The sequence below is a fragment of the Choloepus didactylus genome, chromosome 2 (assembly GCF_015220235.1).
Source record: "Choloepus didactylus isolate mChoDid1 chromosome 2, mChoDid1.pri, whole genome shotgun sequence".
NCBI lineage: Eukaryota > Metazoa > Chordata > Mammalia > Pilosa > Megalonychidae > Choloepus > Choloepus didactylus.
The window spans coordinates 68,692,040-68,718,073 of NC_051308.1; the positions used below are offsets into that span (position 1 = coordinate 68,692,040).

Below are 26,034 nucleotides of genomic sequence, written 5' to 3' on the forward strand. Positions count from 1 at the left end.
TCTACCCTCAACAATTTAGAATGAAAGAATCCTATGTGTGGGAATAAGATTAGGGACAGCTGCTAATTCATTTATAGATCAAGAAACCATAGTCAAGCATAATTACTTGCTCAAGTTAAGAAACTAATTGTACAACTAGAACTAGCACTTAAATGTTCTTCCTCAGTTTAGTCATCACTCATACCCTTATACAGTGTCTCATCAACCAAATACGTAATGCTAGATCCCTTCGTTCTAGAGTCAAAGATGCAAAAATTATGCATATGTTAGAAAACACAGGCTGGGAAAGGCCTTTCTAAATCTAACATAAAACTCCAAATCTGTGAAGAAAAACACAGATACGTCTGATTATACTAAAATTCAAAATCTCAGTATCAGAAACAATCTTCCCCTCCTAAATTGAAAGACAAAGAACCAATTGGGGAAGATGCATGCAATGTATATAATAATAAATTATTAACTCCTATCATATGTATCCAAGGGTAGATATATATACAATAAATATTTGTTAAATGAATGAAAAGTAACCATAATCAATATGAAAGAGAATAGCAACCCAATAGATAAAAGGGCAAAAGATGATCATACAATCCACAGGAAAAAAATACAAACCAATCATCATATGAAAAGATAAGCATACCCAAAATGCAAATTCAACCAAGATATAATTTTTCACTTATTCCCATAGACAAAAATTTGAAAACTCAGTGTTCAAAGGTGGGGAACTGGCCACTTTCATATAGTTTGTAGAAATGCAAATTAGTTCTGCCCCCTTTAGAATTATCTATCAAATTATAAAATACATATGCCAGTTGTCTTTTCCAGTATTTTTATGATTTAACCATTATAGAAATATTTATTCTAAACAAGTTATTTCACTGTAATATTTTTGTAATAGTAAACAAAACAAACAAAAAAAGGGAAGCAACTTAACTGTCCAACAAGAGACCAAATAAATAATAGTATGTTCATAAAATGGTATATATATAAAACTATTTCCATTGACCACAAAAATATTAATAATATACTTTTAACTGAAACAAAGGCGGCACATCATAGTATTTTATGAAATATGCATAGTACTATATGTTTAGAAAAACTCTGGAGTAAGATACAATTTACAATATATAGTGATTTTTTTTTTTAAAGGCCAGGACTCATTCTTCCTGCATTAAATATTCCTGTTTTATTCAACTATTTTAAAACAAGCACGTAATTTTAAACAAAAAATCAAAATATAAATGTTTGGGTGCATAAATATTTGCAGTTATTTATTGTTCAAATTTCATTTGAAAAAGTTTATTTACAGTCAAAGAGATAAACTAGAAATTACCGAGGAGATTTCTGTTCAAGAAGATATCATTACACAATAAATGTGGAAGGAAGAGGGAAGAAACCATCACTGCACTTCTATGTCGGGAACTGTGTGTGCTAAGTAAGTATTTTATATGCATTATTGCATTTGGTCACAATAGTTGTAAGGGTTATTTTCCCCTTACTGTTTTTAACAGATGAAGTTAGTACAAAAAAAAGCTCAAATTTTGAACAAGCTGAATTTTGTGGACGCTCACACTTTAATTATCTCTGCCAAAGAATTTCTAATTTCCTCCTAAGAAGATCTAAGTAATTACTGTAGTTCGAACTAACCACTTGAATGTGTCTCTTCCCATGGACATAAACAAAAACTTCTCTGAGTTACCATTTCCCCTGGCTGACTGCTTGAAGGCAATTAACATCCTGAATTGTTAGTTCTAAGTTCAGCACTATTTCAGGTAGCCTTTAGGTTCCATGGAACATGTGTCCTATGAAGACAGGGAGGGTAAAAAATGTTAAGGGGCTAACAGAGTACAGCCTGGGTATCTGCCATGTAGTACCAAGGAGCTGCTTTGCTTTTGCAACTTTAATTTAATCTTGTCCATGCTGCCTTCATTGTCCATAATCACTTGGATGAATATTCTAATAAACAATGGTGACATTTTAAGATTTAGAATATTAACCTGTAAATCTACCATTTGATTCTTGATTATTCATGTCTGGGTTACCTGTGGTAGGTATTTATTTCCAGGTTGGCATTTAACACATCTGAATTAGTCAATTAATGCATATATCGAGAATGAAAAGTTATTTCTAGACAATATTAAACAAATGTCTTATGTCAAATAAAAATGTGCCATTTACTAGACACCCCCTACCCAATGAAGACATAATGCTTACCTTCACTGGAAGGTTTAAGGTGTGACAATCTTAACAGATCTTTGTGAGACCAGCCATTTCTTTGTTTATATTTTGTAACTGCCAGAGCAAGGGCCATGCCACCTTTCTCATTGTACCAGTCTGCTATAGCCTTCCTTAGGGCACGACCCCACATGCCACATTTCATACTTTCCTTCAGATCTTTCTTAAACTGGATAAAAGTAAAGAGATGTGTAGGGATACGGCAAACTTCAGAAACTGCTTTAAATGCTGCTTGTTTTGTGCTTATGTCAGAACACTGGGAACAAATGGCAAGTGCAAAGAGCATTGGTTCTTGCTTTGTGGTTCTTCCTTCTTGACTAAATGACTTTATTTCTTGTATCACTTCACATCCTCTGCCATCTTCTATCAATCTAATTAAAGCTTCAGCATTTTCAAGGCCCAACTTCTGTTCTTTGATATAATAAGTTCCACCTTCAGAACCAAAACATAAGAACCGGTGTAGTCGATTCATGTCAGTGACCTGCCATACAAATCCGTCTTCAGAATTGGCTATCTGCTTCTCATTCAGTGGCTGCATTTGGTTTATTGACTCCTCCATTTTTTCTGTCTTTTAGGAAATCTACCAAAAGAGTGAAACACTGTTATATCTAGATAAACACAGCTAAATTATAAAAAGCAAAGCAATATTTATTAATTTACACTCATTGAACTCTGTCATGAAATCTTGTAATTTAAAAATCTTTTGCACTTAGTAATTTTTTTTTCTTAGAACAAAATCAATATAAATATACTAAAGAAAAATCTGAAAATTAGAAAAGGCAAAAAAAAGGAAAGATAAAAACATCTGACCATCTAGAGATGACTACTGGTACAATCTTACTTTTAAAAATGTTTTTGTTTTACATTTTTCCATCTAATGGACACAGAATCCTTCAAAGCAAACAAACTATACTATAGCCATAGTGGTATGATAATCAGAAGCAACAACTAATGAGCCACATTTCTGACATATAGTTGTTGTTTACAAAATTAAGCAGGTAAGTCAGCATGGGTCTTAAGGTACAAACTGAGAAGAATAAAAAGGGGAGGGAATAACAATCGTACCCAACCCTAAGAAAGAACTTACTCCCTCAAGAACTGTATACATTTATGACTGCCTATTCAAAATCTATTCCTCCCCATTCTGTCTTATCCTTTTCCAGGCACTCATGTCCTTCAGAGGAGGCTAGGCCTTGCCTAAGCAACAAGAGATGAATCGTGACTGTTCTAAGCCAGTGGTTCTCAAACTTCGTGTGCATCAGAATTACCTGAAGTATTTGTTAAAACACAGATTGGTGCACCCCACCCCTTTGAGTTTCTTTTTTTATTCAGTTGATCTGGGGTGAAGCCCAAGAATATGTACTCATCACAGATTTCCAGGGGATGCTAATATAGGACCCAGGCCCAATCATGGTGCTCTCATCCCCTTGCCACAACTGGCATAGATATTGGGAATGTATCACAACTCTGGCCAGTGTGACATGATAAATAGTTTGCCAGGGATACTTCTGAGGTTTGCTTCACTCTTACAAGGGGGGCAGAGGAGGGACTGCATTCTTAAAAAGAGATGTTCCCTTCTCTGCCTCTGGAATTTTCATCCGCAAGTGATGCCTGGAGCAGGGGAAGACATCTGAGAGCATGGTGGGGAGCCAATTTAAGAGGACAAGATAATGTAGGAGAAATGGAAGAAAGCTGGGACTTTTAAACCACTGAACTGCCAGGAACTGCAGACTTAACAGATTCCCTAATTATGTCATAAATGTGTCCTTACTATTTCAGTGTTTTTTTTTGGGTTTTCTGTTACTGTACTTGTATTTGAAAGTACAGTAACAGAATTAATTAAATTAAATAAATTAATTAAAATCCTATGAACTATGCTCATTTATAGTTTAAATCATCCATAACTACCCTGCTTTTCTCTTCCCACTACTTCTAAAACTCCTGGAACTAAGCTGTCTGGCAACAATATCTATCCTTCTTTATCTTCCTAATGAAGTCATCACAATCATCTACTACGTTTAAGTCCACCATTATTCTTACTTTGGTATAGCTATTATCTAGGCCCTATAAGTCTCCTGCCTTCACTGTTAACAGTACCCTGGGCTTCTCCCAATGGCAAAAAATAAAACAAAACCAAACCCAAACCCAAACCCAAAACCTCAACCAGCATTTACTGAATTCATACAATTTGCAAGATATGAAGATTTGTTTTATTAAAAAGACAGAAAAACAAAAACAAACAAAAAAATACACACAAAAAAACAAAAAACCCTCCACGAAACCCAAAAGCAGTTTTCCTGTCCTCAAGGAATCACATTCTATTCTATTTGGGGAGGTGGAAATACGCGCGCGCACGCACACACACACACACACACACACACACACACACACACACACAAATCAAACTATACTTAAGTACTGAGAGCAAAAGTTTGGGTAAAGAATTCTAGAAAGAGGTTTCTGAAATCTTACCCTATGTCTTTATATTCTAGAAAAAGAACTATCTAAATGTACTGGCAGAGCTGTAAAGAAATGTTGACAGATAAGTAACAGCTTAAAGAGGAGCATAAGGTTAAATAAATTTTATTTTGAAGATGATACATACATGTTTATATGCTGTAGGAAAAAGGCCAGTAGGGAGGAAGGGGCCGATACTACAGCTAAGACACATGATAACCAGAACTGAAAGAGGTTTTTGAGAAATCGGGAGGAGAAAGAAGAATAGACAGGCTGAAGAAACCCAGAGAGGGCTGTGAAAGTGTGACGTTAACAATGTCAAATGCAATGTACAGGTCAAAATAAGATAAAATTTTCTACTGGAATTATAAATTAAGGTGTTAGCTCTTTTGGCTGGAAGGCAAAGGTAAAAGTCAAAATGATCCATTGCACCAGGGGTTTGGCCTGTGCTTCACTCAGTAATTATTACTCAGTCACTAACAACTAACGTGATCATTAAATCTCTGACACCACCTGAGGCCTAGGCCTTTATTAACACAAGCAACTCTATACTAGAGTTATATTTGGAATACCGGGAAGCTAATATTTCCAATGCAATTCAAATCACTGCTTCCCTTAGTCACATTTAAAATATGAGACCCTCAAGACTTCCAGTCGACCAAGATAACGGAGTTAACATACTCCAAGTATCCATTTTTCCAGAGAATCATTGAACAAGCAGCAAAAACTGGGAGACCCATCTTTCTCGAGCTCCAGAAAATAGGTAAGGAGTTGCATCAATTGGGTGAGTGCCAAATCAAGAAGAAAGCAACTTTAAAATAGTGATAGGACATTCTTATGCACTATATAGATAACACCTCTTAGGCTTCAATGTATTGGAATAGCTAGAAGTAAATACCTGAAACTACCAAACTCCAACCCAGCAGTCTGGACTCCTGAAGACAATTACATAATAATGTAGATTACAAGGGGTGACAGTGTGATTGTGAAGACACTGTGGATCACACCCCCTTTATCTAGTGTATGGATGAGTGGAGGAATGGGGATAAAAACTAAAGGACAAATGGGGTGGGATGGGGGGATGATTTGGGTGTTTTTTTCCACTTTTATTTTTTATTCTTGTTCTGGTTCTTTCTGATGTAAGGAAAATGTTCAGAGATAGATTGTGGTGATGAACGCATAACTATGTTATCATACTGTGGACAGTGGATTGTATATCATGGATGATTGTGTGGTGTGTGAATGTATTTCAATAAAACTGAATTTAATAAAAAAAAAAAACCAAAACAGTGATAGGAAAACCTCATGGTGCCCTTGCTGGCCACTCCAATGCCTTCCCAGCTCAGTGGAACTGGTCTGAGCTATGAATGAGGTCCCTGGCTATTCTAGAGGGAGCAGAGTAACCTCTATGTGCATACTGGAGTGAATGTAAGTCTCAGTCATTCTATATAGTGGTAGTCTGAAGGACTGACTACCAGGACACTCATCTCTGGCTTACCACCCCAGAACAGCTAAATCAGTATAAGAAATAATCAAACTGCAGCTGCGTGGGGCAAAGGATTATTGACTTTAAGACATACATACAGTATCTGAGATGGGGGATGGACTATTTCACAGAGAGCGCAGAAGGCATTTTGATGCTTCTAAATGGTGTAATTTTTAAGGCCATGACATATGCCCAGAACAAGATACATGCTCAGAAAAGATCAAAGAGGATCCAGTGTTTCCGCCCTTGGGCTGTTCTTCAGGCTCAGTGGTTGGAGTAGCTCTGAAGGAGAGCACCACCCAACAAAGAGCCAACCCACAAAGTCTCTGAAAGGCACTTCTTTTTTGTTTGTTTACTTTTGTTACTGCCAGTATTCAAGGAAATCTCTGCCCTACTGCTGGCTAGATAAAAATTTAAGGAACAGATACCTCAGGAACTATATTATATATAGTTATATATATAGTTAATACATTAAATATTAAAATATACATTAATATATTAATTTCTATATTTAACACATTAAAATATTAAAATATACAGTTTGCAACAAAAGAACACAAGGCATACCAAAGAGACAGGAAAAATAGTCCACCCAAAAGAACAAGATAAACTGTGAGAAACCATCAACAAAGACCATATTTGGACATGCCAAACAAAACCTTTAAAAATATGGTCTTAAATATGCTTAAAGAGCTAAAGGAAAACATGGACAAAGAACAATGATAGCAAGAAAATGATATATGAATAAAATGAGAATTTCAATAAAGAGACAGAAATTATAAAAAAGCACCAAATAGAAATAGTGGAGTTGAATACCACAATAACTGAAATAAAAAATTTTCCTAAAGACATTCAACTACACTAGAGCTGGCATAAGAATCAGTAAACCTGAATACAAGATAACTGAAATTATTCAGTCTTAGCTGATGGAAAAAAGAAAGAAGGAAAGTGAACAGAGCCAGAGACCTGTGGGATACTATCAAGTGTACAACTTTACACATTGTGGGAATCCCAGAATGAGAAAAAAAGAGGGAAAGAAACAGGAGGAATACTCAAAGAAATAATGGCTGGAAACTTCCCAAATTTAATGAAAGACAAGAATATATACATCCAAGAAGCCAGAAGAATCCCACATAGGACAAATGTGAAGAGATCCCCACCTAAACACATTAAAATCAAACTGCAGAATGACAAAGACAAAGAATCTTGAAAGCTACAAGAGAGAAGCAACGTGTCATGTGCAAGGGATCCTCCATAAGATTAAGTGCCAATTTCTCATCAGAAACCATGGAAACATGAGGACAGTGGGATGACATATTTAATTACTGAAAACAAACAAACAAACAAAAACAACTACCTATCAAGAGTTTTATATCTAGTGAAACTTTTTTCAAAAATGAGGGAAAGGTGAAGACATTGACAGATAAACAAAAGCTGAAGGAGTTCATGACCACTAGACCTGCCCTATAAGCAGCTAAAGGGAGTTCTTCAAATTGAAAGGAAATGACACTGGACAGTAGATTAAAGCCACATAAAGAAATAAAGATCTCTGCTAAAGGTAACTACTTGGGTAATTCTTAACACCAGTCCTATTATTATTTTTGTTATGTAACTCTATTTTTTACTTCTTACAGGAACTAAAATAAGGATGCATAAGAGTAATAATAAAATTTTAAAAAGTAATGATAGAGAGGGCGGGGCAAGATGGCAGACTGGTGAGCTGTATGTTTTAGTTACTCCTCCAGGAAAGTAGGTAAAAAGCCAGGAACTGCGTGGACTGGACACCACAGAGCAATCTGTCTTTGGGCATACTTCATACAACACTCATGAAAACGTGGAACTGCTGAGATCAGCGAAATCTGTAAGTTTTTGCGGCCAGGGGACCCGCGCCCCTCCCTGCCAGGCTCAGTCCCGGGGGAGGAGGGGCTGTCAGCTCCGGGAAGGAGAAGGGAGAATTGCAGTGGCTGCTCTTATCGGAAACTCATTCTACTGATTCAAACTCCAACCATAGATAGACTGAGACCAGACACCAGAGACTCTGAGAGCAGCCAGCCCAGCAGAGAGGAGACAGACATAGAAAAAAAACAACACGAAAAACTCCAAAATAAAAGCAGAGGATTTTTGGAGATCTGGTGAACACAGAAAGGGGAAGGGCGGAGATCAGGCCTTGAGGCGCATATGCAAATCCCGAAGCAAAGCTGATCTCTCTGCCCTGAGCACCTTTCCTTAATGGCCCTGGTTGCTTTGTCTATTAGCATTTCAATAACCCATTAGATCTCTGAGGAGGGCCGTTTTTTTTTTTTTTTTTTTTTTTTTTTAAATCCTTTTTGCTTTTTCTAAAACAATTACTCTAAGAAGCTCAATACAGAAAGCTTCAAAGAATTGACATTTGGGCACGTCAAGTCAAGAGCAGAACTAAGAGAGCTCTGAGACAAAAGGCAATATTCCAGTGGCTGAGAAAATTCACTAAACAACACAACTTCCCAAGAAAAGGGGGGTGTCCGCTCACAGCCACCATCCTGGTGGACAGGAAACACTCCTGCCCATCGCCAGCCCCATAGCCCAGAGCTGCCCCAGACAACCCAGTGTGACGGAAGTGCTTCAAATAACAGGCACACACCACAAAACTGGGCGTGGACATTAGCCTTCCCTGCAACCTCAGCTGAATGTCCCAGAGCTGGGAAGGGGGAGCAGTGTGAATTAACAGAGCCCCATTCAGCCATCATTTGAGCAGACTGGGAGCCTCCCAACACAGCCCAGCAGCCCAGAACTGCCCTGGGGGGACGGCACTCACCTGTGACATAGCACAGTCATCCCTCAACAGAGGACCCGGGGTGCACAGCCTGGATGAGGGGCCCACTTGCAAGTCTCAGGAGCCATACGCCAATACCAAAGACTTGTGGGTCAGTGGCAGAGACAAACTGTGGCAGGACTGAACTGAAGGATTAGACTATTGCAGCAGCTTTAAAACTCTAGGATCATCAGGGAGATTTGATTGTTAGGGCCACCCCCCCTCCCCGACTGCCCAGAAACACGCCCCACATACAGGGCAGGCAACACCAACTACACACGCAAGCTTGGTACACCAATTGGGCCCCACAAGACTCACTCCCCCACTCACCAAAAAGGCTAAGCAGGGGAGATCTGGCTTGTGGAGAACAGGTGGCTCGTGGACGCCACCTGCTGGTTAGTTAGAGAAAGTGTACTCCACGAAGCTGTAGATCTGATAAATTAGAGATAAGGACTTCAACTGGTCTACAAACCCTAAAAGAACCCTATCAAGTTCAGCAAATGCCACGAGGCCAAAAACAACAGAAAATTATAAAGCATATGAAAAAACCAGACGACATGGATAACCCAAGCCCAAGCACCCAAATCAAAAGACCAGAAGAGACACACCACCTAGAGCAGCTACTCAAAGAACTAAAGATGAACAATGAGACCCTAGTACGGGATATGAAGGAAATCAAGAAGACCCTAGAAGAGCATAAAGAAGACATTGCAAGACTAAATAAAAAAATGGATGATCTTATGGAAATTAAAGAAACTGTTGACCAAATTAAAAAGATTCTGGACACTCATAGTACAAGACTAGAGGAAGTTGAACAACGAATCAGTGACCTGGAAGATGACAGAATGGAAAATGAAAGCATAAAAGAAAGAATGGGGAAAAAAATTGAAAAACTCGAAATGAACCTCAGGGATATGATAGATAATATGAAACGTCCAAATATAAGACTCATTGGTGTCCCAGAAGGGAAAGAAAAGGGTAAAGGTCTAGGAAGAGTATTCAAAGAAATTGTTGGGGAAAACTTCCCAAATCTTCTAAACAACATAAATACACAAATCATAAATGCTCAGCGAACTCCAAATAGAATAAATCCAAAAAAACCCACTCCGAGACATATACTGATCACACTGTCAAACATAGAAGAGAAGGAGCAAGTTCTGAAAGCAGCAAGAGAAAAGCAATTCACCACATACAAAGGAAACAGCATAAGACTAAGTAGTGACTACTCAGCAGCCACCATGGAGGCGAGAAGGCAGTGGCACGATATATTTAAAATTCTGAGTGAGAGGAATTTCCAGCCAAGAATACTTTATCCAGCAAAGCTCTCCTTCAAATTTGAGGGAGAGCTTAAATTTTTCACACACAAAGAAATGCTGAGAGAATTTGCTAACAAGAGACCTGCCCTACTGGAGATACTAAAGGGAGCCCTACAGACAGAGAAACAAAGACAGGACAGAGAGACTTGGAGAAAGGTTCAGTACTAAAGAGATTCGGTATGGGTACAATAAAGGATATTAATAGAGAGAGGGAAAAATATGGCAAACATAATCCAAAGGATAAGATGGCCGATTCAAGAAATGCCTTCACGGTTTTAACGTTGAATGTAAATGGATTAAACTCCCCAATTAAAAGATATAGATTCGCAGAATGGATCAAAAAAAATGAACCATCAATATGTTGCATACAAGAGACTCATCTTAGACACAGGGACACAAAGAAACTGAAAGTGAAAGGATGGAAAAAAATATTTCATGCAAGCTACAGCCAAAAGAAAGCAGGTGTAGCAATATTAATCTCAGATAAAATAGACTTCAAATGCAGGGATGTTTTGAGAGACAAAGAAGGCCACTACATACTAATAAAAGGGGCAATTCAGCAAGAAGAAATAACAATCGTAAATGTCTATGCACCCAATCAAGGTGCCACAAAATACATGAGAGAAACATTGGCAAAACTAAAGGAAGCAATTGATGTTTCCACAATAATTGTGGGAGACTTCAACACATCACTCTCTCCTATAGATAGATCAAACAGACAGAAGACCAATAAGGAAATTGAAAACCTAAACAATCTGATAAATGAATTAGATTTAACAGACATCTACAGGACATTACATCCCAAATCACCAGGATACACATACTTTTCTAGTGCTCACGGAACTTTCTCCAGAATAGATCATATGCTGGGACATAAAACAAGCCTCAATAAATTTAAAAAGATTGAAATTATTCAAAGCACATTCTCTGACCACAATGGAATATAATTAGAAGTCAATAACCATCAGAGACTTAGAAAATTCACAAATACCTGGAGGTTAAACAACACACTCCTAAACAATCAGTGGGTTAAAGAAGAAGTAGCAAGAGAAATTGCTAAATATATAGAGACGAATGAAAATGAGAACACAACATACCAAAACCTATGGGATGCAGCAAAAGCAGTGCTAAGGGGGAAATTTATAGCACTAAACGCATATATTAAAAAGGAAGAAAGAGCCAAAATCAAAGAACTAATGGATCAACTGAAGAAGCTAGAAAATGAACAGCAAACCAATCCTAAACCAAGTACAAGAAAAGAAATAACAAGGATTAAAGCAGAAATAAATGACATAGAGAACAAAAAAACAATAGAAAGGATAAATATCACCACAAGTTGGTTCTTTGAGAAGATCAACAAGATTGACAAGCCCCTAGCGAGACTGACAAAATCAAAAAGAGAGAAGACCCATATAAACAAAATAATGAATGAAAAAGGTAACATAACTGCAGATCCTGAAGAAATTAAAAAAATTATAAGAGGATATTATGAACAACTGTATGGCAACAAACTGGATAATGTAGAAGAAATGGACAATTTCCTGGAAACATATGAACAACCTAGACTGACCAGAGAAGAAATAGAAGACCTCAACCAACCCATCACAAGCAAAGAGATCCAATCAGTCATCAAAAATCTTCCCACAAATAAATGCCCAGGGCCAGATGGCTTCACAGGGGAATTCTACCAAACTTTCCAGAAAGAACTGACACCAATCTTACTCAAACTCTTTCAAAACATTGAAAAAAATGGAACACTACCTAACTCATTTTATGAAGCTAACATCAATCTAATACCAAAACCAGGCAAAGATGCTACAAAAAAGGAAAACTACCGGCCAATCTCCCTAATGAATATAGATGCAAAAATCCTCAACAAAATACTTGCAAATCGAATCCAAAGACACATTCAAAAAATCATACACCATGACCAAGTGGGGTTCATTCCAGGCATGCAAGGATGGTTCAACATAAGAAAAACAATCAATGTATTACAACACATTAAAAACTCGAAAGGGAAAAATCAGTTGATCATCTCAATAGATGCTGAAAAAGCATTTGACAAAATCCAACATCCGTTTTTGATAAAAACACTTCAAAAGGTAGGAATTGAAGGAAACTTCCTCAACATGATAAAGAGCATATATGAAAAACCCACAGCCAGCATAGTACTCAATGGTGAGAGACTGAAAGCCTTCCCTCTAAGATCAGGAACAAGACAAGGATGCCCGCTGTCACCACTGTTATTCAACATTGTGCTGGAAGTGCTAGCCAGGGCAATCCGGCAAGACAAAGAAATAAAAGGCATCCAAATTGGAAAAGAAGAAGTAAAACTGTCATTGTTTGCAGATGATATGATCTTATATCTAGAAAACCCTGAGAAATCGACGATACACCTACTAGAGCTAATAAACAAATTTAGCAAAGTAGCGGGATACAAGGTTAATGCACATAAGTCAGTAATGTTTCTATATGCTAGAAATGAACAAACTGAAGAGACACTCAAGAAAAAGATACCATTTTCAATAGCAACTAAAAAAATCAAGTACCTAGGAATAAACTTAACCAAAGATGTAAAAGACCTATACAAAGAAAATTACATAACTCTACTAAAAGAAATAGAAGGGGACCTTAAAAGATGGAAAAATATTCCATGTTCATGGATAGGAAGGCTAAATGTCATTAAGATGTCAATTCTACCCAAACTCATCTACAGATTCAATGCAATCCCAATCAAAATTCCAACAACCTACTTTGCAGACTTGGAAAAGCTAGTTATCAAATTTATTTGGAAAGGGAAGATGCCTCGAATTGCTAAAGACACTCTAAAAAAGAAAAACGAAGTGGGAGGACTTACACTCCCTGACTTTGAAGCTTATTATAAAGCCACAGTTGCCAAAACAGCATGGTACTGGCACAAAGATAGACATATAGATCAATGGAATCGAATTGAGAATTCAGAGATAGACCCTCAGATCTATGGCCGACTGATCTTTGATAAGGCCCCCAAAGTCACCGAACTGAGCCATAATGGTCTTTTCAACAAATGGGGCTGGGAGAGTTGGATATCCATATCCAAAAGAATGAAAGAGGACCCCTACCTCACCCCCTACACAAAAATTAACTCAAAATGGACCAAAGATCTCAATATAAAAGAAAGTACCATAAAACTCCTAGAAGATAATGTAGGAAAACATCTTCAAGACCTTGTATTAGGAGGTCACTTCCTAGACTTTACACCCAAAGCACAAGCAACAAAAGAGAAAAAAGAATAATGGGAACTCCTCAAGCTTAGAAGTTTCTGCACCTCAAAGGAATTTCTCAAAAAGGTAAAGAGGCAGCCAACTCAATGGGAAAAAATTTTTGGAAACCATGTATCTGACAAAAGACTGATATCTTGCATATACAAAGAAATCCTACAACTCAATGACAATAGTACAGACAGCCCAATTATAAAATGGGCAAAAGATATGAAAAGACAGTTCTCTGAAGAGGAAATACAAATGGCCAAGAAACACATGAAAAAATGTTCAGCTTCACTAGCTATTAGAGAGATGCAAATTAAGACCACAATGAGATACCATCTAACACCGGTTAGAATGGCTGCCATTAAACAAACAGGAAACTACAAATGCTGGAGGGGATGTGGAGAAATTGGAACTCTTATTCATTGTTGGTGGGACTGTATAATGGTTCAGCCACTCTGGAAGTCAGTCTGGCAGTTCCTTAGAAAACTAGATATAGAGCTACCATTCGATCCAGCGATTGCACTTCTCGGTAGATACCCGGAAGATCGGAGAGCAGTGACACGAACAGATATCTGCACGCCAATGTTCATAGCAGCATTATTCACAATTGCCAAGAGATGGAAACAACCCAAATGTCCTTCAACAGATGAGTGGATAAATAAAATGTGGTATATACACACGATGGAATACTACGCGGCAGTAAGAAGGAACGATCTGGTGAAACATATGACAACATGGATGAACCTTGAAGACATAATGCTGAGCGAAATAAGCCAGGCACAAAAAGAGAAATATTATATGCTACCACTAATGTGAACTTTGAAAAATGTAAAACAAATGGTTTATAATGTAGAATGTAGGGGAACTAGCAGTAGAGAGCAATTAAGGAAGGGGGAACAATAATCCAAGAAGAACAGATAAGCTATTTAACGTTCTGGGGATGCCCAGAAATGACTATGGTCTGTTAATTTCTGATGGATGTAGTAGGAACAAGTTCACTGAAATGTTGCTATATTATGTAACTTTCTTGGGGTAAAGTAGGAACATGTTGGAAGTTAAGCAGTTATCTTAGGTTAGTTGTCTTTTTCTTACTCCCTTGCTATGGTCTCTTTGAAATGTTCTTTTATTGTATGTTTGTTTTCTTTTTAACTTTTTTTTTCATACAGTTGATTTAAAAAAGAAGGGAAAGTAAAAAAAAAAAAAAAAAAAAAAAAAAGAAAAAAGACAAACAAGGGGAAAAAAAAAAAAAAAAAGGATGTAGTGCCCCCTTGAGGAGCCTGTGGAGAATGCAGGGGTATTTGCCTACCCCACCTTCATGGTTGCTAACATGACCACAGACATAGGGGACTGGTGGTTTGATGGGTTGAGCCCTCTACCATAAGTTTTACCCTTGGGAAGACGGTTGCTGCAAAGGAGAGGCTAGGCCTCCCTGTATTTGTGCCTAAGAGTCTCCTCCTGAATGCCTCTTTGTTGCTCAGATGTGGCCCTCTCTCTCTGGCTAAGCCAACTTGAAAGGTGAAATCACTGCCCTCCCCCCTACGTGGGATCAGACACCCAGGGAAGTGAATCTCCCTGGCAACGTGGAATATGACTCCCGGGGAGGAATGTAGACCCGGCATCGTGGGATGGAGAACATCTTCTTGACCAAAAGGGGGATGTGAAAGGAAATGAAATAAGCTTCAGTGGCAGAGAGATTCCAAAACGAGCCGAGAGATCACTCTGGTGGGCACTCTTACGCACACTTTAGACAACCTTTTTTAGGTTCTAAAGAATTGGGGTAGCTGGTGGTGGATACCTGAAACTATTAAACTACAACCCAGAACCCATGAATCTCGAAGACAGTTGTATAAAAATGTAGCTTATGAGGGGTGACAGTGGGATTGGGAATGCCATTAGGACCAAACTCCACTTTGTCTAGTTTATGGATGGATGTGTAGAAAAGTAGGGGAAGCAAACAAACAGACAAAGGTACCCAGTGTTCTTTTTTACTTCAATTGCTCTTTTTCACTCTAATTATTATTCTTGTTATTTTTGTGTGTGTGCTAATGAAGGTGTCAGGGATTGATTTAGGTGATGAATGTACAACTATGTAATGGTACTGTAAACAATCGAAAGTACAATTTGTTTTGTATGACTGCGTGGTATGTGAATATATCTCAATAAAATGATGATTTAAAAAAAAAAAAAAAAGTAATGATAAATCAATGGTTTGGGACTTATATAAATATGTAATTTTTGACAAGAACTATGTAAAGGTGAGGGGATGGAGGGTTACAGGAACATAGTTTGTGTAAGCTATTAAGGTTACATTGGTATCAAACCAAATGAGATTATTATATGTTACGGATGTTAAATTTAAGCCACATAGTAACCACAAAGAAAATATCTGAAAAATATTTTACAAGAGTTTATAAGAGATTCACCTCAAAATCAAAGATACAAATAGGTGGAAAAAATATTCCGTACAAACAGTAACTTAAAGAGAGCTGGGGTGGCTATGCTAACACTAGAATAAAATAGACTTTAAGTCCAAAACTATTACAAGGGACAGATCAGGACAGTATATACTGATGAAAGGGTCAATTCATCAAGAAGATATAACAATTATAAATATATGTGCACCTAATAGGAAAGCCCCCAAGTATATAAAGCAAATATTGACAGATTTGAAAGGAGAAATAGATGGTTCTATATTTAATACACCACTTAAAAAAATGGATAGAATAACTAGACAGTAGAGCAGTAAGGAAGCAAAAGACAGGAACAATACTATAAAGCAACTAGACTTAACACACATATATAGAATACTTTACCCTAAGAACCAGCAGAATACACATTCTTCACTAATCTATACGGATAATTCTTGAGGATAAACCGTATATCAGGTCACAAAATCAGCCTCAAAAATTTTAAGAAGATTGAAACCACACAAAGTATCGTCTCCAACTATAATGGAATAAAGCTAGAAATCAACAGAGGGAGAACAGTAAAATTCACAAATATTTGGAATTAAACAACACTCAACCAACCAGTGGGTCAAAGAATACTTCAAAAGGAAAATTAGGAAATATTTTGAGAAATATTAGGAAAATTAGGAAATATTTTGAGATGAATTGGAATGAAAACAAAACATGAGGGAAATTTACAGCCCTAAATGCTTACATTAAAATAGAAGAGATAAAAATCAAAGACTTAACTACACACTTGGAAGAACTAGAAAAAAAATCAGCAAACCAAACCCAAAACAAGCAGAAGAAAAGAAATAAGAAAGATTAGAGGATAAATAAAAGAAATAGAGAATAAAAAAATAATAGAGCATTGACAGAACCAAAAGTTGGTTCTTGGAAAAGATCAATAAAATTGATAAACCTTTAACTAGAATTAAAAAGAAAAAAACAGAGAGGACACAAATAACTAAAATAATAAATAAATGGGGAAATTACTATTGTCACCATGGAAATAAAAAGGATTATAAGAGGATATTATGAACAACTGTATACCAACAAATTAGATAACCCAGATGAAACTGACAAATTCCTAGAAACATACAAATTTCCTAACCTGAATCAAGCAGAAATAGAAGACCCCAACAGACTAATAACAAGGAGAGATTGAATCAGTCGTCAAAAACCTCCCCTAAAAGAAAACCTCAGGATGAAATGCTTTCAACGGTGAATTTTACCAAACATTCAAAGAAGAATTAACACTAATCTCGCTCTCTCTTCCAAAAAAATTAAAGAACAGGGAACACTTCCTATACTCATTTTATGAGGCCAGCATCACCCTTATAAAGATATCACAAGAAAAGAAAATCACAGACCAATATCCCTTATGTATATTCAAAAATCCACAACAAAATTCTAGCAAACCAAATTCAACAGCATGTTAAAAGGATTATACATCATGATCACTTGGGATTTATCCCAGGAATGCAAGGGTGGTCCAACATAAGTAAATCAATGATGTAATTCAACCCATTAATTGAACGAAGGGGGAAGAAGGCCATAATTATCCCGTGAACACAAAATCCAGCACCCTGCCTTGATAAAAACACTCAGACAATTAGCAACAGAAGGAAATTTCCTCAACATGAGTAAGGGCATATATGAAAAAACCCACAGCTAGCATCATACTCAACAATAAAAGAATGCAAGTTTTCCCCCAAAGATCAGGAATAAGAAAAGGATGCTTACTTTATCACTGGTGTTCGGCATTGTACTGGAAGTTTTAATCAGAGCAATTAGGCCAGAAAAACATATAAAAGGCATCCAAATCAGAAGGAAGAAGTAAAATTTTCAGTATTTGTAGTTGACATGATCCTAAATATAGAAAATCCAGAAAAATCTACAACAAAGCTACTAAAACTAATAAATGAATTCAGCAAAGTGCTGGGGTAAAAGATCAACCTGCAAAAGTGGTGCTTCAATACACTAGTAATGAACAATCTGAAAAGGAAATCAAGAAAAAAAATTTCATTTACAATAGTAACTAAAAGAATAAAAGATCTAGGAATAAATTTAGCCAAGAATGTTGTTTTAGTTTCCTGGGTTGCTCAAGCAAATACCATGCCATGGGTTGGCTTAAACAATGGGAATTTATTAGCTCATGGTTTTGAGGCTAGGAAAAAGTCCAAATCAAGGAGTCATCAAGGTGATGCTTTCTTCCTGAAGAATGGCATCCCGGGGCTGGCACCAATGATCCTTGGTCTTAAGACTCCTCTGTCACATAGCAATGCACATGGTGGCCTCTTGTGGCCTCTCCCCTTCTTTTCCAGGTTCCACTGACCTGCAGCTCTTCCTTCCAGTGGCTTCTGCTTTCTTTGTCTGAATTTCATTCTGCTTATAAAGGACTCCAGTAATAGCATTAAGACCCATCCTGATTGGGTTGGGTTACACTTTAACTGAACTAACTTCATCAAAAGGTCCTACTTAAAATGGGTTCACACTCACAAAATGTATTAAGTTTAAGAACATGTTATTCTGGGGTACACAGCTCCAAACTACCACAGATATCAAGAAGTTGTATCTGGAAAGCCATAAAACATTGCTAGAAGAAATCAAATAAGATCTAAATAAATGGAAGGACATTGCGTTCACGGATTGGAAGACTAAATATTATACAGGTGTCAATTCTACCCAAAGTGATTTACAAATTCAAAGCAATCCCATTCAAAATTCCAACAGCCTTCTCTGCAGAAATGAAAAAGCCAACCATCAAATTCACATGGAAGAAGCCCCAAAAAGCCAATAACATCTTGAAAAAGGAGAAAAAAGTTGGAGGACTCACACTTCCGATTTTAAAACTCATTACAAAGTAACAGCAATCAAAACAGTAAAGCAATGGCACAAAGACAGACATACAGACCAATGGAATAAAACTAAGAGTTTAGCAATAAACCTTCCCATCTATGGCCAACTGATTTTTGACAAGGGTCAAAGACCACTCAATTGGGAAAGAATAGTCTCTTCAACAAATGGTGCTGGGAAAACTGGATATCCACATGCAAAAGAATTTAAATAGTCCCCTACTTCACACAATATACAAAAATTAACTAAAAATGGATCAAAAATCTAAATATAAGAACTAAAACTATAAAACTCTTAAAAGAAACCAGAGGAGAATGTCTTCAGCATCTTCTATTAGGCAATCGATTCTTAAGACTTCATGCCAAAAAGCATGAGCAACAGAAGAAAAAAATAGATAAATGGGACTTTCATCAAAATAAAAAAACTGTGTATCAAAGGACATGATCAAGAAAGTAAAAAGACAATCTACAAAATAGGAGAAAATATTTGGAAACTATATACGCAATAAGGGTTTCATATCTAGAATATAAAGAAGTCCTACAACTGAAGAAAATGACACAAAGTCCCATTAAAAATCAAGCAAAGGACCTGAACAGACATTTCTCCAAAGACAGACAAATGGCCAGTAAGCATATAAAAAGATCAACATCATTAGTCATTAGGGAAATGCAAATCAAAACCACTTCATACTCACTGGGATGGCTATTACTTAAAAAAAAAAAAAAAAAAACAGTAAGTGATGGTAAAGATGTGGAGAAATAGGAACCCTCATTCATTGTTGGTGCGAAAGCATATTGTGCAGCTGCTGTGGAACACAAGTTGGTGGTTCCCCAGCACGTTAAGTAAAGAATTACCATATGACCTGGCAATCCTATTTCTAGGTATATACACAAAAGAATTGAAAGCAGGAACTTAAACAGATATGTGCACACCAATGTTAATAGTGGCATTATTCCCAATATCCAAAGAGTGGGAACTCAAATGTTCATCAACAGATGAATGGATACACAAAATGTGGAATTATTATTCACCAATAAAAAGGAATGGTGCTCTGATACACGAGACAACATGGATGAACATCAAAGATATCATGTTGATTGAAATAAGCCACAAAGGACAAATATTACATGATCTCACTTAGATGAAATAATTAGAATATACTAAATTCACAGTCAGAAATTAGAATACATGTTATCATGGACAAGGGTGGGAGTGGGGAATGGGAAACGAATGAGTGATAGATGCAGAGTCTGTTTTGGGTGATAGAAAAGTTTTGGTAATGGATGGTGTTGATAGGAGCAAAACATTGTGAATATAATTACCATCAATGAAATGTACACTTAAAAGTGGTTTAAATGGGAAATTTTATGATGTATATATTTTACCACAATTAAAAAAAAATTTAAATCCACAGCATTGTTTTTGTATCTGTGGCATATACAGGAACTTTACTTTATGCATGATTTTTCTGTAAACTCACAATTGCTCTTAGAAAAAAGTGAGGCTCTCCATTCTCCCATGTAACTCACCCCACCACTGTGTTTCCCTCTCTGAGATTCAATCAGGGTCATCTACCTATGAAGTCTTTTCTTTGCACATCCTCCCAATCTTGCTGCAATCAAGCTATTACTTGCACCATTTTACTGCAATTTATCCCAGAATTACTCCTTTGTTAATTCTAATGATCATTTTTCAACCCCTACTTTATCTGTTCTCTCTGGGCATTTGATACTGCCAGCCAGTCGCTCCTTGAAATTCTCTTCCTTGTTCATGATACCAGTCTGTCCTGGTTTTATTTAGCTTTACGTGCCTCTTCTCTGTATCCTTTAAAGGGACCCTCTTCCCCCCCTACCTCTTAATTGTTAATATTCATCCTTGTCCTTCCCATCTCTACATAAGTGATTCCAAACTTGTTTTGGGTCACAGGACTCCTTGAGGATCTCAGTAAACTAACAATTCTTTGCCTAGAAAAGTGTATCCATACTAAACTCTATACTTGTAAATTTTAGGTGTATATCCATACAATGGAATAATATAGGGCAATATATAGTAATGAAGTACTGATACATACTACAACATGAATGAACCTTGAAAACTTATGCTAAGTGAAAGAGGCAGGTCACAAAAGGTCACATACTGTATGATTCCATTTACACCCAATTTCCAGAATAGGTGAATTCATCGAAAAAGAAAGTAGGGGCTAGAGGGAGGGGAGATTAGGGTATAACTGCTAATGGGTAAGGGGTTTCTTTTTGGGTTGATACAAATGTTCTGAAATCACATAATGGTGATGGGTGCACAACTCTGTGAATATTCTAGAAACCACTGAATTGTATATTTAAAAGGATGAATTTCAAGGAATACGAATCGTATCTGAAAAAAGCTGCTACTGCTTGAAAAAAAAAAAATAAGTTGGGAATAAGGGGAAAAAATACCCCCATGTAAACTATGGACAATAGTTAATAGTACTACTTTAATAATCTTTCCTCAATTGTAACAAATGTAACTACTGTTAAAAAAATTGAATTACAAAAAAAGTGCTATTATCAATTGTAACCAATTTTCCTCACCAATGCCAGGGTTGCCGGTGAGGAGCTGTATGGGAATCCTGTATTTCACGCATGACTGTTTCTGTAAACTCACAACTTCTTTAATAAAACAATTTAAAAAAAGCTATTAAAAAATGAAAATAAAAAATATTGGCTAAGTGTAATAAATTTGATAAGTTATTTATATAAATAAATATTTAAGTCTGACATTATACTAGGAGCGGAGAGGGGTAGTAGCTAGATAATGCAAAATGACATTTGGCCCTTTATCTTTTATATTTGATGTTAGAAAGCAATAAGAGATACATATAGATAGATGCAGCACCTTAATTTCTTCTTTTCCCAACTGCCACCATCTCCTTCCTCAAAGCTTCAGTTCCATTATCACTGGTTTAGAAGGCAGTTGGGCAGTGAGTGAGGTCAAAGCCTGATCATCCAGCAATCATTTAATCCCCTCCTGAATAATCAAACGTTGTAAATCCAGATTAATACAAAAATAGTTAATTCTTCTTTGAGTTGGCCTGGCCTAGCCAGTATTCTTCCAGTGCACTATTCCAAATAATTTCTACAGCTAGAGCTGTATTAAACTTGTATAGATTAAAATTTGGTGGAAAAATTAAACAGATCAATGAATTTAAAAGAATGGCCACAATTTGAAGTTGGTTGTGAAAATCTTATACATTGTTCATTTCTCTTTCTTGACTTAATTTAGAATGCAATATCAGTAAATGTTAGTAAAACACAATATACAATAGCACTTGTTTCTGCTTCACAATTAGAACTGAGCATTTACAATATCTTTTACCAGTACTATTATTCCCAATGATCGACACATTTTTCTCATATTTACACCTCTGAATGTTTCCAAGGTTTCTTGATAATTTGCTATTTGAAAATGCTACCTTTCATCCCAAGAAGTCAGAAATTTACAGTTTTTTCTTTTAATGAAGTCAAAGTTTATTCATATCTTTGAGAGAGTACAAGAAGTTTTTAATAAACAATACTGCAAAAACTGGGATCATAAATTCAAATACCTATATCATACAGATAGGTAATGGGAATGAGTGGATCAAATCAAGTGTGGTACAATAGGAAATGATAAAGAACTGGCACATATGAGGGCATGCCATTCTGAACGGAGCAGCCAATATATGAACTTCTTGCCACCTGGCTGCCATGTGGTATGGGCCTAGAGTTGCCAGATCTTATTTTATCAAAGATAAGAAACCTAGATTTAAATGTGAACTCTAATGTGAACACAATTAAAAAAATCTTAGTTCTCTCCTCCTCACCCAATTCTGATTACTTCTAGATTGTACCAAAGGATAAATTTTTGTTTTAGTCTTTCTACAATAAATACCATGTTAAGTTGGGTATCAAATAAAAGTTTTGATGTATTTTATTTAGCACAGAAAGCATTTCCATGTTCACAGCAATACTCCAGGTTAAAAAGTTCCACAGATCACCACAAACTGCTTTGGCTCTAATGCCAATCATTCTCAGTATGGTTTATAAGAAACGAAGGCTAGACTCTCTTGCCTCTCAAATTTTTCCATTTACCTATCTCAAGGGAAGATTCTGAACACTGGCCCCACAGTTTGAGGACAGATTCTCCCAGGGAGAAAGTTTTTGAAGGCTCAAGTTATTTTTTTTAATCTAACACTTCATACAAATTTTCGCTTTTACTTCGTAAAACAGTCATCCTTGTTTTAAAATAAAAGTTTTGTTATTGTCTCCTTCAGTAAAATTTACCATGTTTATTTTGTGGCTTCACAAGAATCTTTAGCACAATGCTCCCTAATTCCAAGGTACAGGTCACCTGTTTGAGAAACGAGGAATCTGAGTTTTACCCACTAAAACACTGTTTTTGGAAGCCAAAGGACCTTCTTGGAACTCGTGGCTTTTAAGGAATGATGCATAAACACACACTTAAAATTTTTAATCTTAACACTATAGTATTCTGTAAGAGCTTGTTGAATGAGGGAGATTTAATGATACAGTGAAGAGAGCCATTTTTGGTTTAACTCATCACCATACAGTCTTGGAACGTTTCTTCAACTTCATTTTCCTTTGGAGAATCGGATCCCCTTACACCTATCGTCACCATGGACCATGGGGCAGGTCTTTCCCTTCTCCCTCGTCACTCCCTCTAGGGTAAACTCGCCTTCCATCTTCCCGCAAAGATTCTTCTTCCCAAACCCCGGATCGGCGGCAACGCCCCTCCGCGCAGAAGCCAGGGGAGAAGGAGGAAGAGGAGGAGTAAAGAATACTCTCCGTTTGCCGGCCTACGGGAAGCTATGCAAGCTGAAGCCCGAGAAGTCCGAAGTCACGAAAGGCCCACTCGAGGATAACTCTAAAGCGATGCCGGTCCCGCTTACGCAAAATGGGCACGGCACAGAGAAAGGGAAGGGGGGAAGGGGAGACGTTGGTTTGGCGAAGTGTTTGCCCCAGCCATTGCCGCTGGGAACCGGATGAGGTATTTGGAGGACCGGGCAGACTCTGTGCGTCCCCGGGGCCGCTCAGACCGCACAAAGGGCCCCCAGCCAGCTTCCTGCAGCTTCCTCACCTGTTTGGCAGCCGACACTCCAACGGGCCTTTCGGCTCCGCAGCGCCACCGGGAGAAGCCTTGCACAGCGATATGAGAAACGACAGGAGTCGGCGGCCGACAAGCAGCGACTTCTCCACTTCTACGGCCGCCAGGACTCCCAGCTTCGGTTCCCGGGATCGAGCCTCGCCCCTCCTCTCTTGCCCCGCCCTCCCTCCAGCCTGGCGTGGATCCCGGATGTTGCTTCCTTCGGCGCTCAGAACCCCCGCCCTTTCTTTTCAGGCTCCGGTCCCTTCCGAATCCGCTACGGGTTCTGCAAGGCATAGGAAGGTTTTCGATGTCTCTTGGGTGGCTAGAGCGTCCTCCTTCTCTCTGTCGCGCTGCAGGTGACGGCGCCCGGAGGCTGTCGGGAAGTAGGCGGGGTGACGTGGGGTTGACGAGCTCAGCGGCGGGTTTGCCGAGATCTGTGACCGGCAGCAGCTTGTGTGGGGGGCGGCTGAGAGCAAGAGGTGGAGCGGGGCGGCGTGCGGCCGGGGCCATGACGGGCAATGCGGGGGAGTGGTGCCTCATGGAAAGCGACCCCGGGGTCTTCACCGAGCTCATTAAAGGATTCGGTGAGAGCCAAGGGGACCGTCCTGGGCCGGGGGTCACGGGAGGAGGCCCAAGCACGGCATGGAGGGGTTCACCGCAGCCGCTGCCGCCTGTCTACTAAGAGGAGGTGGCTTCAGGTACCTGGAGTCCGGGAGGGGGAAAATGCAGGGCTCCCGCGCCCTCCTCTTCAGCACCGGGCAGTTGAGATTTCACGGTCCTTTTCGGAGCCACGCCACGAGGGCAAAGACCGTGTCTGTCCTGTACTCCGATGTATGCTCAGGACTTGGCACTCAGAATATACTTGTCACTCGACTTGAACGTCTCCCCCAACCCCTTAAGAACACAGCATTTCCTTCCTGCCGGCACTTCTCTGCGGTGCGCTCCCCATCCCGGGCCTGAGCACCCAGGTGCGGCTCTCAGGCATCCGTGCTGCTTGAAAAGCCAGCTAAGGGTGTGCCTTCTCGAGGGTGGGGTGTCTAAAAGCCAAGCCGCCCAGGAACCTTTAATGTTTGAGCAGCTCTGCAAGACCTTCGCATACGCTGACTGCACGGGACTGATAGCCCACTTCGCTAGTTTTTCTGCTCCCTGCTCATTTTTGGCTTCCCAAGTGTTTTCTTGAGCTAGCTCTCTAGACTAGAGGCCACATGCTTTTCCCATAATTTCTCTGGCTATGTTCCTTGACTTCCATCCTAAATAATCAACAGTTTGCTTTTTATCCTTCTCCGTTCCTCTTGTTCCTAATCTCTTCTTTGGACAGTAATTTATTTTACATCTGTTACATTTCTTCAAGTATTGATTCAAGCTATTATGTTAAAACTTGTACTTGGGATAAAAATTAAACATTGATATATTGTCTATTTACGTAGTAAACATTTAGAATTATTCATCAAGGATACATTGTTTATCTGCTATATTTCAGGCACATTGCTAGATATTGGGATTTTTTTTCAGGTCAATAAACCATGACTACTGTTCTGAAGAACTGACAGCCAAGCTATAATACAGTATGTTAACTGCTGTATTAGAGTATATACAAAGTGTTATAAGAACACAGGTCATGGAAGAGCACAGGCAGAAGGAAAAGCCAGAATAGTAGTGACATTAAACATATGACTTAGGGAACAGCTAGCAAAGTGATTAAAACATAATGGACAGGAGTATTTGATTCTGAAACTGAAAAGATAAACTGAGGCTAGATTGTATGTCATGTAGTTTGGATTGCCCTCTAGTCACTGGGATCTTAGCTGTCAAAGATATTTGAATGGGGTAATGACATGATTATTTTTATAAATAAGAAAGATTTACTATGCTTGTAATGTGCAGGGAAGATTGGAATGAAGTGAGAGAAGCAGCTAGAAGTCTCCTAAAATTGTCAAAGTAGGTGCTTGGCCAAACGGTTAAGTAGTGTGTTAGAGAGGAGGTGGTAGATTCACTAGTTTCGCTGAATTAAAATCAACAGGACTGCTGACTGATTGAAAAAGAGAAGCAAAAATGACTATGGTTTCTAACT

At 38.1% G+C, this 26,034-nt stretch overlaps 2 protein-coding genes across 8 annotated transcripts in view; one reads left to right on the plus strand and one right to left on the minus strand.

Moving 5' to 3' along the window:
* Positions 1-24,089, minus strand: part of RO60 (Ro60, Y RNA binding protein) — a 36,849-nt gene extending 12,760 nt beyond the window's left edge. The window contains exons 1-3 of one of the 3 annotated variants that reach the window (XM_037825128.1): positions 23,955-24,043; positions 21,714-21,845; positions 2,215-2,815 (exon numbers count right to left, since the gene is read on the minus strand). In XM_037825128.1, coding sequence (XP_037681056.1) covers positions 2,215-2,794 — 580 coding nt within the window. In that variant the 5' untranslated portion in view covers positions 2,795-2,815; positions 21,714-21,845; positions 23,955-24,043. Of the gene's footprint in view, positions 1-2,214; positions 2,816-21,713; positions 21,846-23,954 lie in introns of all 3 variants that reach the window. The other 2 variants (XM_037825127.1, XM_037825126.1) reach the window with 2 other exon arrangements.
* The window catches only part of UCHL5 (ubiquitin C-terminal hydrolase L5), a 64,188-nt gene continuing 61,861 nt past the window's right edge, over positions 23,708-26,034 (plus strand). For 2 of the 5 annotated variants that reach the window (XM_037825129.1, XM_037825130.1), the window contains exon 1: positions 23,709-24,547. In XM_037825129.1, the coding sequence (XP_037681057.1) occupies positions 24,271-24,547 (277 nt within the window). In that variant the 5' untranslated portion in view covers positions 23,709-24,270. Of the gene's footprint in view, positions 24,548-26,034 lie in introns of all 5 variants that reach the window. The other 3 variants (XR_005215149.1, XM_037825131.1, XM_037825133.1) reach the window with 3 other exon arrangements.